Source organism: Camelus bactrianus, chromosome 4, assembly GCF_048773025.1.
Source record: "Camelus bactrianus isolate YW-2024 breed Bactrian camel chromosome 4, ASM4877302v1, whole genome shotgun sequence".
In the NCBI taxonomy this organism is placed as follows: domain Eukaryota; kingdom Metazoa; phylum Chordata; class Mammalia; order Artiodactyla; family Camelidae; genus Camelus; species Camelus bactrianus.
The window spans coordinates 45,710,929-45,725,893 of record NC_133542.1 but is presented as its reverse complement, the minus strand read 5'-3'; the positions used below and the strand labels follow the sequence as shown (position 1 = coordinate 45,725,893).

Here is a 14,965-nt window from a genome sequence, read left to right as displayed (position 1 = left end):
TATCTTCTCGGTTCCTGCACTGGAAGGCGGCCTCTTTTTGTCCTAATAAGGGAAGATTTTCAAGAAGGCCCAGTTGTTCTTAGGCACCTAGTATGGATGTGGGGGTAGGAGTGGGTGTGTGTGTGTGTGTGTGTCCCCGTCCAGCTGGAATGGAAAAAGCACACAGAAGCATCCAGTCACAAGAACAGACTTTGTTTTACTAAACCGTCAGCTGCTGTCCCTCCTTCCAGGTAGGGGCTGTGCCTGGGGCCCTTGGCTGCAGCCTTTCTGCATCTTCTCCTTAGCCCCTGCACCACTTCCTTGGGAGTAGCTAGGTTCCTTGTCCCTGCGCTCCAGTTTAGGGGCTCCTCCCAGGCCTGACTGTCACCATCCTCTTCCTCATCCTCCTCTATACATAAATCCTCAGGAAAGGGTGTGCTGGCCTCTGTGAGGGGGAAGATCAGGCACGTTCCAGTGTCAGAGGCTTTGTCTTTAACTCCACCAGACTCTCACCTCCCAACCTTTTACCTGGTTCTGGAACCTCCACACCCTTGTTTGGCTTGCTCTCTTGTAGCAGCTGGTGGATGGTCTGTAGCTTTACTTGCAGAAGCTCCTGCTGGGCTCCCGCCAAGGTCGTCACACTGCAGATATGTCCACACAGCTGCCCAATTGATGCCCCCACCACTCCCACCCACCACAAGTTCCCCTGGCCACAGGATCACTCCTCCTTACCGCTCAAAAAGGGGGTCCAGCTGGGCCATCAGACTATTCAGGTGTTGCTCTGTCTGGGCCAGCTGTTGTGTCAGCTGGGCCAGCTGTTGCTCTAGGGGTAAGGGAGAAAAGGAGAGCAATGGTTATTTACCTTCTGCAGTCCCCTCACCCCCCACCAAGCACACACTTCTGCAAAACCCACCTGACTGCAGTAATTCCTTCCTGCTTGCCTCCTCTTGGAGAACAGCAGCCTCATCTTTCCCCTGCTGTGGAACAAGGAAAGGGCAATACTGCAGCAACCAGGTTCTCTATAGCCTCAGTCTCCAAAGGCAGTATGAGGAGAATTTCAGGTAGAGAGCACTTAAGTGGGTTTTTCCCTCAGAGAATAATAATCACATCCAGTCCAGCTCCTCACCCAAGACAGGAAGCAACATGCCCGTAACCCCCACATGTGGACAGTCTAGGGAAACATCTCTGGGAAGGAGCAGCTCTCTCCAGTTTTATAAAGCTCTGGTTGTTACTTTATATACAAAGTCAAAAACAGTCCTTCGTGTATCTTTTCACGGTGCTGATTAGAGCCTTCCAAAATCATGTTTTCACCATGATAGCCCTGACAGCCCCTCATGAATTTGAAGGCAATGGTCGTACCTCCTGCCCCTTTCCTTATGTCTTGTCTGGTTTAATAGTGCCAATCTTCTTCAGTCAGTGCTCATTCAACCTTTTCTCTGGTTGCTTTACTGAGCATGTACTGTGCTCTTAAAACAGTGCCCTCAAGAGAAAAAAATTCTCGAGGAGTGTTTCGATTAGAAAATAAGGCACAGTATCTTGTTCCTAGCATTGGTTTGGGAAGTAGGTTGTCACACCACACAACCGAACTTCTATCAGTTCAACTAATAACTGCTACTAAATTGTGTTCCTTTCAGACTATATATTTGAGCCCAAGAATTCAAAAGAATAGAATCTACCCTTGTTAAATTTCATCATTAAATTCAGTCTCTCATCGTAGCCTGTCAAGTCTATTAGGGATCATGATTACCTATCCCTCCTTGTTTCACATCATCTCCAAATTGGTTCAGCCTTGTTTCCCAATGTAAGTAAGTGATAGGGCCAGGGCTGAAGAGAGCCCTGGGAAGTACTACTTTCCATTTCAACAGTTTCAATCCACTAAAATGTACTGTCAGTTCACATTTCAGGGCCTCTATCCCAAGGAGAACATGAGGCTGCTTGGTACCTCGAACTCTAAAAACACTTAGGCTACAGTTATCAGCTGCTCGTGCCAAGGCTGCAATCTCACCAGGAATTGCACTTAATTGTAGTCTGAACATTTGCTGGGTTCAAATCCCAATTCTACCAGTTACTAGCTTTGGGTGACCTTGAGCAAGTACTAAATCTCTTCACTGGATTGTTGGGAGTATTAAAAGTGATGGTCATTATTTACCTACAATTTACCAAGTGCCTTTCACGTCCATTACCTTGCTGAATGTTCAGAATAACCCCGTAATGTTGGAAAACGAGGGAACCGTCTTCATTTCAGACTAACGGGAAAATGTCTCGTTCTTGGTACCACAGCGCCCCCATGGGAGATTCAGGCCCGGGGCATCCCCACCCCTGGTCGTCCCGCACCTGCAAACACTTGAACAGCACAAAAGCCACGACGGCCGCGGTGTACAGCGCCCCCAAGGGCAGAGCCCCGGCCCGAGCCCTCTCGCGCTGGTCCCTGGGCGGCGGCAACCGCCGCCGGGGTTCCGTGGCCCCAAGGCTGACCTGGGCGGCGTCCCCTGAGAAGGAGGGCAGAGGGAGATCAGTAAAGCTGGCGCCTGGGACCCAGGGGCAGTCCCTGCCTCCCTCCAGCAGCCCTCGCTGGTACCTGGGTGTGTCCAGTGCTCAGGGCTGGGGCGGTCTCCGAGGACCTCGGGCAGCGCAGACACAAGTAGCAGCCCCAGCACACCCACGAGCAACACCACCCTCGCCATTGCAGGCCGAAACCGGCACAACCCGGGTAGCACCGCCTTTGGCCGGACGCACCCATGCGCGCACGCGCGCGTCCCCGCCCACCCCCTCCGGCCTCCAGAGAGGCCACGCCCACCCAGCGTGTGGGTGGGGCTAGTTTTGCATAGGCCTCTGGGCCCTCTTTAGTTCATTTAAGAGTTGTTCACTTCTTAGCTCTATTTAGGTATTGTTCAGCCCGAATGTCTCCAGAAGCCTACCAGGAAGATATACCGGATAGTTGTTTTTATTTCCCATGCCACCAAAATCCTCACCCTAACGAAAAATTTAATTTCCTCTTCGTGCTATAAAAGGTTAGAACGCGAGACTTACTGGTAGAGCTCGTGCTGAAGGCCTGTTTCCTAGGCAACACACGAGGGACTAGTTCCTTACTTTCGCCTAGGGGAAAGTCCCCGGACCTCTGGCAGAGAGTGCCGCGTGCGCATGCACGTAGACCTCCCCCTACTTTCACGGTTAAAACCGCCAAGAAGCGAACCCGCCCTTGCGGGGAGCCGAGCGGCGTGCTGTAGGTGGTTGTCATCCGTCAGATCTTAAAGTTACGCAGGCAGTGCGCCTTACGCGCGTACCAACCACACGGGGCTCATTCTCAGCGCGGCTATTTTTACCTTTAGTTGCAAGTTACACCCCTGAACTACTCGCTAGATTGTAAATTCCATGAGATCAGGGGCCATATCTCTTTCTTTGCCGTGAATCCTCGGTGAATGAAATTAATCTGTTCAAAACGACCCAACAGGTATATGATATATATTACATAATTATTTTAAAGAATAAGGAAACTAAGGTTCAGGAAGGTTAAGTTAGTAATCAGGTGAGAAGCCGGGTGGAGATTTCAACCCTTTTGTCTCCCGATCATCTGCCTCACATCCCCACCCACCCCAGCCCTTCCCCCTCCTTGCCTTCCACGACTTCTACAGGCCGACTTGGGTAGTTTTCCTCCATTCAACACTGTCTTTTAATTGTCTGCGGTACATAGGGTCGTCTTCCTAATCAGACCAAAAACTCTTGGAGGAAAGAAACCATTTCCCACTCACATTTGTATCTCCAGAGCTTGGCACATAAGCACGCAATCCGTATTGTGTATTTCATGAATAAGGAACATGTGTTTAATAAGGAGGCAGGGGCAGAGAGAGACCCGCATCCAGAAATGTCCCTCTAGCCGACTACCCAGAGGCAGCCTGGGCTGCAGAGCGGAGTAGTCCAAACCCCGACTCTAAGCCAGTTGACAAAATCAATGTAAATAAGTGGTTCGGTCCATGTATAATATGATAAATGGCTCCCAGCTGGCTTTTGCCTTTTGGGAATTAGGGTTCACTATTTCAGGTCTTCTCATTTTTTCCCCAAAAGATCAACAAATTGAGATTTTTTTAAAGTTGCAAATCTCTCATTTTTTTAGTGCTGAGAAGGAATCAGTGACATATTTTGCATATTTGACACCTGAGTGGATCATTTTTAAAAAGTCCTCTTCCACATGACAAAATTATTTTCAGTAATAATCAGGAAATGAAACAAATAATAGGGTACAGAAAAGTAATAATAATAAGGGCCAGAAATTCAGACAGTGAATTACTCTTTTTAATTGAACTCTGTAGATATAATCATGACAATATAAAAAAGTAGTTAAAATATATGTATGACTGAACCACTAAGCCATACACCAAAAACTAACAGAACACTGTAAATCAACTCTGCTTCAATAAAAAAAAAAATTAAAGAGTTGTTAAAAATTAAAGATATAAAACAAGAAAGGGTCATGGGTTAGTATTTCTTAGTTACATTATTGTATTTTTTGAGAAAGGGGCAAAAACCTGATACCTACATTTTAACCTGTCTGATAAATAACACTAATTTCTTTTTTTAGAGTTAACTTCTGCAAATTTGTCAAAAGTAATCTTTGCATATTTATATCCAATAGAGAATATAGCTAGATTTGTCAATTTCCATACATAGTTGATTAAAGACTACCTTATTTTTATCTTCATTTCAAAAAAATTTCCTTCACATGAAGCAACAGACATACAAATAGGAAAAGTCTTAAACATAAGGATGTTTGGCAAAGATTCATAAAAATTCCTTTTCACAATAAATTCCAGAAATTTTCAGTATAAATAAAAAGTAAGTGGTTACCTAGAATGACAGAATTGAAGTAACTCAAGCTCAATTTATTTGGCTTTTCAATCACTGTGCTATCATTGTTTATTTTAAACCTACTTGTTAACTGCAAGAATATGTAATAGCATAGGGGTTAGAGACTGAAATTGTGCCCAAACCAAAGAACAATTCCAAATTGTTAAGAACTAATTCTAGATGTAAACACATGTAGATGAACCTGCTTGTGTCAGAAGCCAGTTGTATAACTTGGTTCCATGTAGATTATGTTTAAAAGATAAGTAATACAAACATGCTAATTTGAAGCTTATATGGTATTAAAAACTCATCAGTTCACAGGGAAAAAAAATTGTGACAATGAATATATATGTTCATGTATTACTGAAAAATTGTGCTCTACACTGGAATTTGACACAACATTGTAAAATGACCATAACCCAATAAAAAAAAGTTTAAAAAAAACAAACCCAAAGAGATACCATTAAAAAAAAAAAAAACTCATCAGTAACCGCAGCAATTTGGAACATAGATCTACAAAATATTTTCCAGAAAGGAATATTTTATCATTGGTATTTTTTAGAATTGCTGGAACATGGTGATAAAAAGATACTGAATTTCAGTCAATTTTGTTTTTCAATTCTCTATAGACAATACCGTCTTATTGCCTGCGGGGAGGGGTAGGACCTCCGCCATCCCCATCCCTAGCACATTACTTAAATAATTAAAAAATTTTTAAAAACATTGTATGGGCCAGACAAAACATATTTCTGACCTCTGATCTAAGGTTTATATTAGGAACTGAAAATCCCTCTTCCCACATCAATAACTTCCCACATCATTGGGCTGTCTCGGGGCAGGGCAGGTACCCCACCGCTCCATGAAGTGAACAAGTGCAAAGACAGGGCTATTGCCCAGGATAGGACTGGGGCAGTTTTCTTTAATTCAACTAACTTTTGAGATTAAGGGTTCTTAGGGACAGTTGGACGAAGTGGGTCAGGAGGAGGAAATCAAGCTTCCTGTATCCCCCAAACAATTATACCAGTAATAGTAACAATGACAAAGATCATCTTAATACACGTCCCTTGGGTCAGACTTTGGGTGTGGTGAGATTGTAGGTATCAGGGGGGCCTCCCCATCCCACTGCACTTCAGAGCATGTTCATTGAGAAATACATTCTCTGTCATGGGATTCCGAGTTGGAGAAAAAAGCAGACACGCTGGGGCAGAAAGGAATCTCTGTCATAAGGCCTGGCTTCCTTGTCTTATTGGTACTGCCTCAAGCCACTTCTGCCCCCGTCAAGGTCTTCATGAGCTCACCTGCCCAGTGATTCAGTAAACTGAAGCCTGCATCTATCTTCTATGCCTGAAGAGGGTGCAAGGCCTGGGGACTAGGGTGGGGGCGGAAGCCTGGGAGCTGTGGGGTGGTGCAGGTGCAGGCACAGGGCGGTGTCTTTGTTCTTTCACTCATCCTTCCCCTCCCCCTTCCTCCCCGGAAACCGGTGACTTTGCCACCACCAGTATTGGAGATGCTGAGCTGTGGGGGCCAAGTCCAGGGAGGGGTGGGAGTAAGGGGGACTGCAGCAGCTGTCAGGCCATAAACCAGGCTAGCCCCTCCGCTCAGGGCAGGATGCTTGCAGTTCTGGCTTCCACATTAGCAGTCCAGAGCAGAAGTGACAATTGCACGGATACGGATCGGCTAGCACCTGGTGAGCTGGGCGGGGCAGGGGCAGGAGGAGGGGTCATGTGGCCCCATGTCCCACCTGCTGGGACCTGGAGGGGTAGGCTGGGCAGTAAAACCCCCACAACCTCTCACATCCACAGGAATCCCCTCTTTGACCGAGGGCTCGGTACTGTGGGCCCTCTTAGGAGCTGTGACACTGCTGCTTCTCATCTCATTGGCTGTGCACTTGTCCCAGTGGACTAGTGGCCGGAGCAAGAACCATCTGGGAAACGGACGGTGAGTGGGGGGTAACAGAGATGGGTTGATCAAGAGTTCCCTCTTACCAAGAAGTCCCCACTAATCCCCTAAACTCTGTGTTGCAGCTCTGGAGAGTCTGTGGAAGATGTCCCTCTGTATGGGAACCTACATTATCTGCAGACAGGTAGGAAGCTGGCAGACGGGAGGGGAACAGTGGTCAGGTCCTGGGTGTGTGGGATGAGGGGGTGCAGGGGGAGGAATGAGAAGTGACCAGATTCCTGTTCCCTGTCCCAGGACGGCTGTCTCAAGAACCAGGGCCAGACCAACAGGATCCAACACCTGGAGGCCCCGCCAGGGTAAGTCAGTTGTAGCTGAAGAAGAGGGGAGGGAAGGAAGTGGGGGATTTTTCTAGGGTCCAGTGAACTTCTAACAGTCTTGCATCTCCAGGCTGCAGAGGAGGTGATGTGCTACACTAGCCTGCAGCTGCGGCCTCCTCAGGGTCGGATCCCCAGCCCTGGAAGCCCCATCAAGTACTCGGAGGTGGTGCTGGATTCTGAGCCAAAGCCCCAGGCGTCGGGCCCCGAGCCGGAGCTCTACGCCTCAGTGTGTGCCCAGACCCGCAGAGCCCGGGCTTCCTTTCCAGACCAGGCCTACGCCAACAGCCAGCCCGCACCCAGCTGAGATGGAGAGCCTGGCACAGTGGGGCATGCATTTGCCCCGTCTCCTCTGTTGTAGAAGTTACTGCTATGCTCTCCGGGGCGTGACCTTTCCTAACCATCCTCTAAAAACAGGCAGCCATTGCTCAGTCTCAGGGGTGATGTTCCTCGAACTTCCCATCTGAGCTGTGAGGGAGACATCTCAGAGGTACGGCAGGCCCTCAGTTTCTTGAGGATGGAGGAGGCAAATGCAGTGGCCCCCTCCCCACCTCTCTCTCTCTTTTTTTCCTATATCTATTCCTCCCAGGTTCTCGCTCCTTCTTCCAGAGTTAACCAGATCCTCCCCACTCTGACTCCCTCATAGTCTAACCCTTAAACCTCAGTGTCTCATCAGACACAGGAAGTGGGGGAGGGGAGGGGGTAAGAAGACACAGATGGGTATCCTCCTCAGGAGCCCACAGGCTGGAGGGGTCTGGGAACTCAGTGACCTGAGGAACCCAAGCCTGGCTTCTGATCTGAGGACCCTGGCAGAATACTGGTCTCCATCCTGCTGCCTCTGTCATGTCCCTAAATTTTTAAATAAAACTTCTGAAAAAGTGTTTTGATTTTACATAGAGAGCTGCACACCTGCAATGGGCCCCACATGGTGGGGGTGTGAACTCTGCTCTTTGCACAGAGCAGTCTGGGGACAGCTACCTGGGAAAGAGGGGCCAAGAGGGGCCACAGCATCCATGCTGCAGGGGTGGAAGCTAGAGGTGGGGGCCGGGACCCAGCTGCTGCTAGAAGATCCCCACGATGTACACACAGAGCCACCTCACTCCCATCACCGGGGTTTGCAAGCTCCGCAGCCTCTGACCTACATTCCTCAGGGCCACCCCCACAACCTGAGGTCTGGGCCATTTCCCCCTACAGCCTCTGTAGACCTCTTGACAGACCTTTCTGAGGTTTGAGCAGAAGAAAGGGGAAGCTGTGGCTTTTACTTCCAACTTCCCTCCTTCCCACCTAGAATCTCAGAGAAAACCACTGAGTAGGGAGCCTTGCGCCTCAGACCAGCCCAGTGGTCCCAGTGAGAACAGGGACCCGCCTCTACACACACACAATAATCCAAATGCCCCAGGCTTCCTGGCCCTCTGAGGACCCCAACCTGGGCCTCCCCAGAAAATGCCCCAGTCGCGATTAAAGGAAGGCAGCAAGGGCTGTGTGGGAGGGAGGGTGGCTTTGGGGGCGGGCACCGGATGCGCAGAACCACTGGCAGCGGGATGTGGCGTTCCGAGAGCTGCTGTGCTGAAGGCGGCTCAATGTGTCCGCCGCCTGAGAGGCGTGAGACCCTGACCCTGGAAGAAGCAGGAGCTGGGGTCCTGCAAACCTCCTAGGATGAGCAGGGAACCGCAGCCGCGGTCTCAAACGCTTTCAGAACCCCTCTCTCGACCGGGATAATCTGACCCGCTGCCTCCGCTCGCTCAGGACCAAGGCCCGAGCGCCCCCACCTGGCGCAACGCGGTCTCATCACCACCTCTGCGCAGGCGTAATTCTGTCCATCCCACAGCACGCCGGGAGATGTAGTCCTGAAAGGGCGGGGCCGCCCCAGAGTCTTTCCTGGGAACTCGTGGACCTCTGGCCCAGGGGCTTTGAGAGCTGTCGCTTACCAAGTTCGCAGAACGTAGCGGACTCTGAGGCTGGGTGCGATTTAACTTTGTTTTCCTTACTGTTCCCAAAGCCTGGATCCTCTGCCTTCTTTCTCCCCTACAACCCTTTAATTTTTCTTACCTTCTTACCTCCATCACCGAGGCTTGTGCCGTAGCCTAGGTTCTCAGGACTGAACGCCAGGACGGTGGCAACTTACTAATTGATCCCTACGTCTAGGAAATAAGCCGGGGCAGCCAGATCTACCTCAGACACCTTCCAAGGGTCTCCCTTGCCATATAGCGCTAGTTGGTCAATTCATCTAACCAAATACCTGGTAGTTCTCCTTCCACAGCTCCAGGTGCTTTCCTTAGCGGCCCCACTCCCCTCACTGGTGTCTGTTTCCAGCCAGAAGGAAGGTCCTGTCGCTGGCAAGTTCCCAGGGGCTAATCCTTAGGGGAAGCCACTAGGGCCTTCTGGGGCCCCAGCTTTTCCCCTCTTCATGAGATCTGAGCTGGAAGCATAGGAATAAGCCCCACACCCAAAGCATAAGAGTCTTTGAAACGGTTGAAGGTTCAGTAATAGAAATTCTTAAGGAATTACAGGTAGGGAGGGAGCCCACCTTGGAAGCCATTCAGCCAAGGCCCCTCCGATGTTGGCCTTGATCTGCACTCTGTCAAGATGAATCTAAACTTCCAAAGTGGCTTTCCTTACAAAGGAGGGAAACAAAGCTGGCATATGAGGAGAAATCAAGTCTTAATGACTTCATTTGAAACCTTGGATCCAGCCATGCTCAGAGCTAGATCCTGAACTTTTTGGTTATGTGAGCTAATGAATTTACTTTTTTTCCTTAAGTCAGACTAAGTTAGATTTCCTCTCTCTTGCAAGCCTCCTCTGACTAATTCTGTGGGGAAAGACCAGCTGAACAGGGCCAGCTGAAGATGCTAAACCTCTAAGCTCTTATTGCTCAACTGCTCCACCAGCCAGCCTCCTCTGACTGACTTAAATGTGCTATCATGCCATTTGACGCTAAGATATTTCTGCTTACTGTGTGAGTTAGTCTCTTGCCAGCCTTTTACATTTCTAGAATTACATAGCTGGAAGGAGGCTGAAAGATCTGACCCAAATTTATCATATCCACTGCAGGAAGCACCCTATGAGCTTCTTAAACACTCCCAGAGATAGGGAGCTCACTACCTTACCAAACCCTCATTTCCAATCTTTCTTATTGATAGAACTTTTTTTTTGGAGCCAAAATCTGCCTCCTTGTTACTTTTGTCACCAGTTCTGTCTCCTGAGCTACAATCATACAGCCTTCTCTGTCCTGTATATTACAGCCCTGGAGGAACTGGGAGCCAGCCCTGATGAATGGGCTAAGGCTTTTTATTTTTTTTTCTTCCCAGGAAAAGCTTTCTAAAGTTCCTTTTACAGTTTTGTTTTTTGGTTTTTACAGACCTAGTTTGCAGCCTACTCATCCTTCCCATTGTTTCTTTCTCTTGACTAGAGTATCTCAAAGCGTGGTGCTACAAAATGAATATAAAAGCTGACATGAAACTGTAGGGGCACATCTCTTTATTGGACACTAAGCCTGCAGGGCCTTTGTTTATAAGGAATACACTCATTTAGCCTAGCTTAAGTGAAGGAGTGTTTATTGTAAGGACACCTGGAGTAATTAGAAGGCTGGATGGAATGGGAATCCCAGAACAGCGGCTATGATCTGACTGGGCCTGTGTAGACTGTTATTGGATCTCAGATCTCAGCATTGCTGGGGACCTTGGTGACAGAAGGATGCGGGTCTTCACACTCCTCCTCCAGTCCTGTGACAGATGCTCTGTCTCTGCCTCTTTTAGTCCCAGATTTCTTCCCACTTTGCTTACTTACTTCCCCATCCCTTACTGTATATTCTCTACTGCATGATTCTGCTTCCTCAAAACAACTTTATATTTCCTCCTCTGTCCTATGATCTCAGTTAAATGTTTAATTATAGGAATAGTTGAACACATGGTAAAAAAACAATAGAACTGAAGGATATACAACAGTGGTTCTCAACCAGAAGTGACCTTGCCCCCTGGGAACATCTGGCAATATCCGGAGACATTTCTGGTTGTCACAGCTGGAGAGGGAGTGCTCTTGGTCTACAGTGCATAGACATCAGGGATGCCGCTGAACATCCTACAATGCACAGATTAGCCACTCGCAACAAAGAATTTCTGGCCTGAAAAGTTAAGGGTGCCGAAGTTGAGAACTCCTAATAGAGAGGGGAAAACAAAGTAAAAGGCTATCCCACCACCTCATTGCTACACTAGAGGCACCTAGGATTAATGGCTTCTGTTTTTAAGTCTTTTGTTGAATATCACTGTATCTGTCAGTAATATTGAGACTACTCAGAGCGAGGGGATCCTGGGCATGTGGCAACTCTACTGAAGCTTCCACAACCCTGACAATGCCCAGCTGTAGGTGATGAACTTTAAGTGGGCTCAGTTGAATTCCTGGCTGAGAGAATTCCCTGCAGACAAGTTTTGGAAAACAGCCCTAGAGCCAAGGGCAAGGACCTTCAGGAAGGCAGCAAGTCCCAGAAACAGCCTGCTTCCCAAGAACAATCAATGGCTTTGCTGAGTCTCCCTGACTCTCCAAAATACTAATGGTGGATACTCCCTTGAGGCGGGGAGAATACAGAAAAATCAGAGGGCAGAGAGACCTGCTGGAGGAAATAGAACCTCTGAAAAAATGAGAGCCTGGGGGAGATATCTGTGAAACTCAAACACAGATTTCCCTGAACCTGAAAATGTGATATTAGAACTAAAAATGTCCATAGATAAATCAGAGGAGAGGACAGTCACTGCTAAAACTCAAAAATAGGTCTAGAAAATCAAATAGGTGAAATATCTCAAAACATGTAACAAAAATATGCAGATGCAAATCATGTGGTGAAAGATGGGAAACTGGAACAGACCCATGAGATTTACTGCAAATTGTATGAGTTCCTGGTGAAAAATGAACAGGAGAGGAAAGGTCATAATTAAATAATAGATGAAATTTCCATGAGCTGAAGAAAGACTTAAGTTACAGACTGGATTGACAGAAAGAGACACACACTTCTGAAGGCAGTCAAAAGGCACAAATAAGATAAATAAGTACTAGGGATATAATGTGCAACATGATAAATGTAATTAGCACAGCTATATGTTTCATATATGTTATATATGAAAGCTAGACTAAATCCTGAGTTCTCATCACAAGAAAAAATTTTTTTTAATTTTTAAAATTTTGTATCCATACAAGATGATGGATGGTCACTAAACTTATTGTAATAATCATTTCATGATGTATGTAAGTCAAATCCATTATGCTGTACACCTTAAACATATACAGTCCTGCATGTCAATTATATCTCAATAAAACTAAAAGGAAAAAAACAATGCACTTAGCCACATACAGGTTAAAATTCCTAAGCTCTACGGATATGGGAAATCTTACACGTTTTCAGGCAGAAAGATAGTTCTTTCTTCTTATCCGCTACCCTGGAAGTTAAAAGACAGGAAAACTGAATGTGAGTTAATGAAAGAAAAGGCCTGCAACCCAGAACCAGCCAAAGAAGAAAGACAGACATTTGAAGATTTGCAAAAATCAGTATCTCATCTAAGAAATACTTTTGAAAACAGACTAATGAAACAACAAATGAATCAGAACAGAGACTTCAAGATAGGGGAAGATGAAGAGAAGAGGAAAGAAAGCAGTGGGGAGCAACAAACCATGATCTTTATATTTATATCTAAATCTCTGTGTATCTATAACGTGTAATATAAATGCTAAATAAGGACTCTTGGAACAGATGAAACACACTGTGAGGGAAGTTCTGATGAGGACTAAATTATCTTACTAAAACTCTGGAATCAGGTGGTGGGGATAAGGGGAAGGTAAGTCTTCCAGGATCTAAGGGGGAAGGAGTTGGGGGGTGATAGGGGAGGGGGAGTGAAAGTCATCTAAAGACCAGGTCTTATTGGGGTGTGGAGGAGGTTGAAGATAATGGAGTGTGATGGAAATAGTTGTTCTGTTTTCACTCACTTGAAGAGCCATGTGAGAAGAGCAGGGCAAGGGATGGTCACTCTTAATAGAATGATAAACCCTGAATTAACAAGGTGGGAAACAGGATGGACAGCCATTCAGTCAATCCAGCAAAGGCAAAGAGGAGTTCACAATAACGTTAAGACGTTTAGAAACAAGTAACATGGCAATAATGAACACATCACTCATTACAGTAACTGAGTGGACTGAATCCTGCCATTAAAAGGCTGTCAGACTGTTATAAATCAAATTCTGGTCCATATTATTTAAAAGAAACACACAAAGAAAAATGATAAAGCAACTTTCAGAATAAAGATGTGGGAAGGGGATACTAGGCAGATAAACAGAAAGCAGTGGTAATGCCGATATCCAACAAGGGGAATTTAAGTTTCAGACTGAAATCGGTGTGAGGATGGCTTACAAAGGGTAGGAAAGAACTTTTGGGGTGATGGGAATCTTCTGATCTGGACTGTGGTGGTGGTTACATGACTAAGTACGTCTGGCAAAACTCATGGGATTGCACTTAAAACTGATAAAATATAATGTATGAAAAAAATTAATATATGTAAATCGCAATACAGTAAAGCTGGCTTTAAAAAAGGACAAAATGACTGTGTTCACAAAATTTAAATGCTGAATGAAATAACAGTGTAATAACAGAAACCTTCTGAATTACCCTGTATCAGATATTGTATCCCTGAAATACCATAAAGATAGCAAGCATTAAAAAAAGGAGGAAAAATAAAGGGTGTACTTATTTCAAAAAATTATAAAAAGAACAAGAAAACAAACCAAAAGTAATCGGAAAATAGAAGCTGACATGAATGTAATGGAAAACAAACAAAAACACTAAAAAGTATACATTTTTAAAAAACATTTAAAAGGGCTAATGAAACAGAAGAACTTCTTGTAAGCCCAAGTGAGGAGGAAAAAAGAGAATAGAAATAGAAAAGATTAGTCATGAGAAAGAAAACAAAATTACAGATAGAAAAGAGAATTGAAAAAGTGTAAAAAAGTGCAACTTAAAATTCCTTGGCAATTAATTTGAAAATTTAGAGGAAATACATACATTTCAGAAAAAATATAAATTACAAAAATTGACCCAAAAGAAAGAGGAAAGTTTGTATAGCCCAACTTATCTTAGAAAAAACTAGAATAGAAAAGTGATTAGAGATCGACTTTTGGAAAAGACTGTGTTCAAATGGTGCCACAGCTGAGCTGTATCTAACCTTAAATAAGAGTAATTTCCATGCCATTTAAACTAGTCGAGACTATAGAAAAAGAAGAAAGGATCCCATATTTAATATATACAACCAGCATAACTTAATATCATTCTTAGTAAAAATGCTAAGTAAAAAAGAAAAAAAAAACTGCTTAAATATAATGAAGACTTTTCACTCAACCTAACAGCAAATACTGCTCTCAATGGTGAAACACTAAAACCACTTCATGAAAATAAAAATGTAGACAGAGATGCCTGCTATTATCCTATTATTTAACATATCTTGGAAGTTTTACCAAATGTGGTAAGATAAGAGTATGAATTGTTATGATTATCTGAAACATTATAAAAGTATCTAATTTTTTTTTGCTGATATGACTATATTAGAAAATTCAAGCCTCTAGTTAAAAAAAAAACCTAGTACAAAGACAATACGGTTTGGAAAGTTGACTGGATACAAGATAGATATAACAAAAATAAACTGCTTTTTTCCCACTAGCAATAAGCATCTCAAATTGAAAATGGCAGAAATACTCAATTTACAGTTATAAAATTATAAAATCCTTAGGATAATAACAATTATAGTCACCATAATGCCATGTACTATTTTAAGCACTTTGTATTAACTCAATCCTCACAACACCCTCTTGAGATAGATTACTATTATCATTCTTATTTT

General features: G+C 45.1%; 2 protein-coding genes across 3 annotated transcripts; one reads left to right on the top strand and one right to left on the bottom strand.

Annotated features, from left to right (window-relative positions):
- Positions 1 to 171: 171 nt before the first annotated feature.
- Positions 172 to 2,721, bottom strand: CCDC107 (coiled-coil domain containing 107). 2 transcript variants are annotated; one of them, XM_010952838.2, is made up of 6 exons: positions 2,558 to 2,721; positions 2,314 to 2,468; positions 893 to 953; positions 712 to 802; positions 508 to 620; positions 172 to 424 (listed from the first exon to the last, which is right to left on the bottom strand). In XM_010952838.2, the coding sequence occupies exons 1-6, from the start codon at positions 2,661 to 2,663 to the stop codon at positions 177 to 179; spliced, it is 774 nt and encodes a 257-aa protein (XP_010951140.1). In that variant the 5' UTR covers positions 2,664 to 2,721; the 3' UTR covers positions 172 to 176. The 2 variants fall into 2 exon arrangements, with proteins under 2 accessions (XP_010951140.1, XP_010951139.1); XM_010952837.3 differs by having other exon boundaries at positions 893 to 956; positions 2,558 to 2,720.
- Positions 2,722 to 6,309: 3,588 nt separating this feature from the next.
- Positions 6,310 to 7,975, top strand: SIT1 (signaling threshold regulating transmembrane adaptor 1). Its single transcript, XM_010953140.3, has 5 exons — positions 6,310 to 6,508; positions 6,624 to 6,759; positions 6,846 to 6,904; positions 7,015 to 7,076; positions 7,168 to 7,975. The coding sequence occupies exons 1-5, from the start codon at positions 6,430 to 6,432 to the stop codon at positions 7,399 to 7,401; spliced, it is 570 nt and encodes a 189-aa protein (XP_010951442.2). The 5' UTR covers positions 6,310 to 6,429; the 3' UTR covers positions 7,402 to 7,975.
- The last annotated feature ends 6,990 nt before the right edge of the window (positions 7,976 to 14,965 follow it).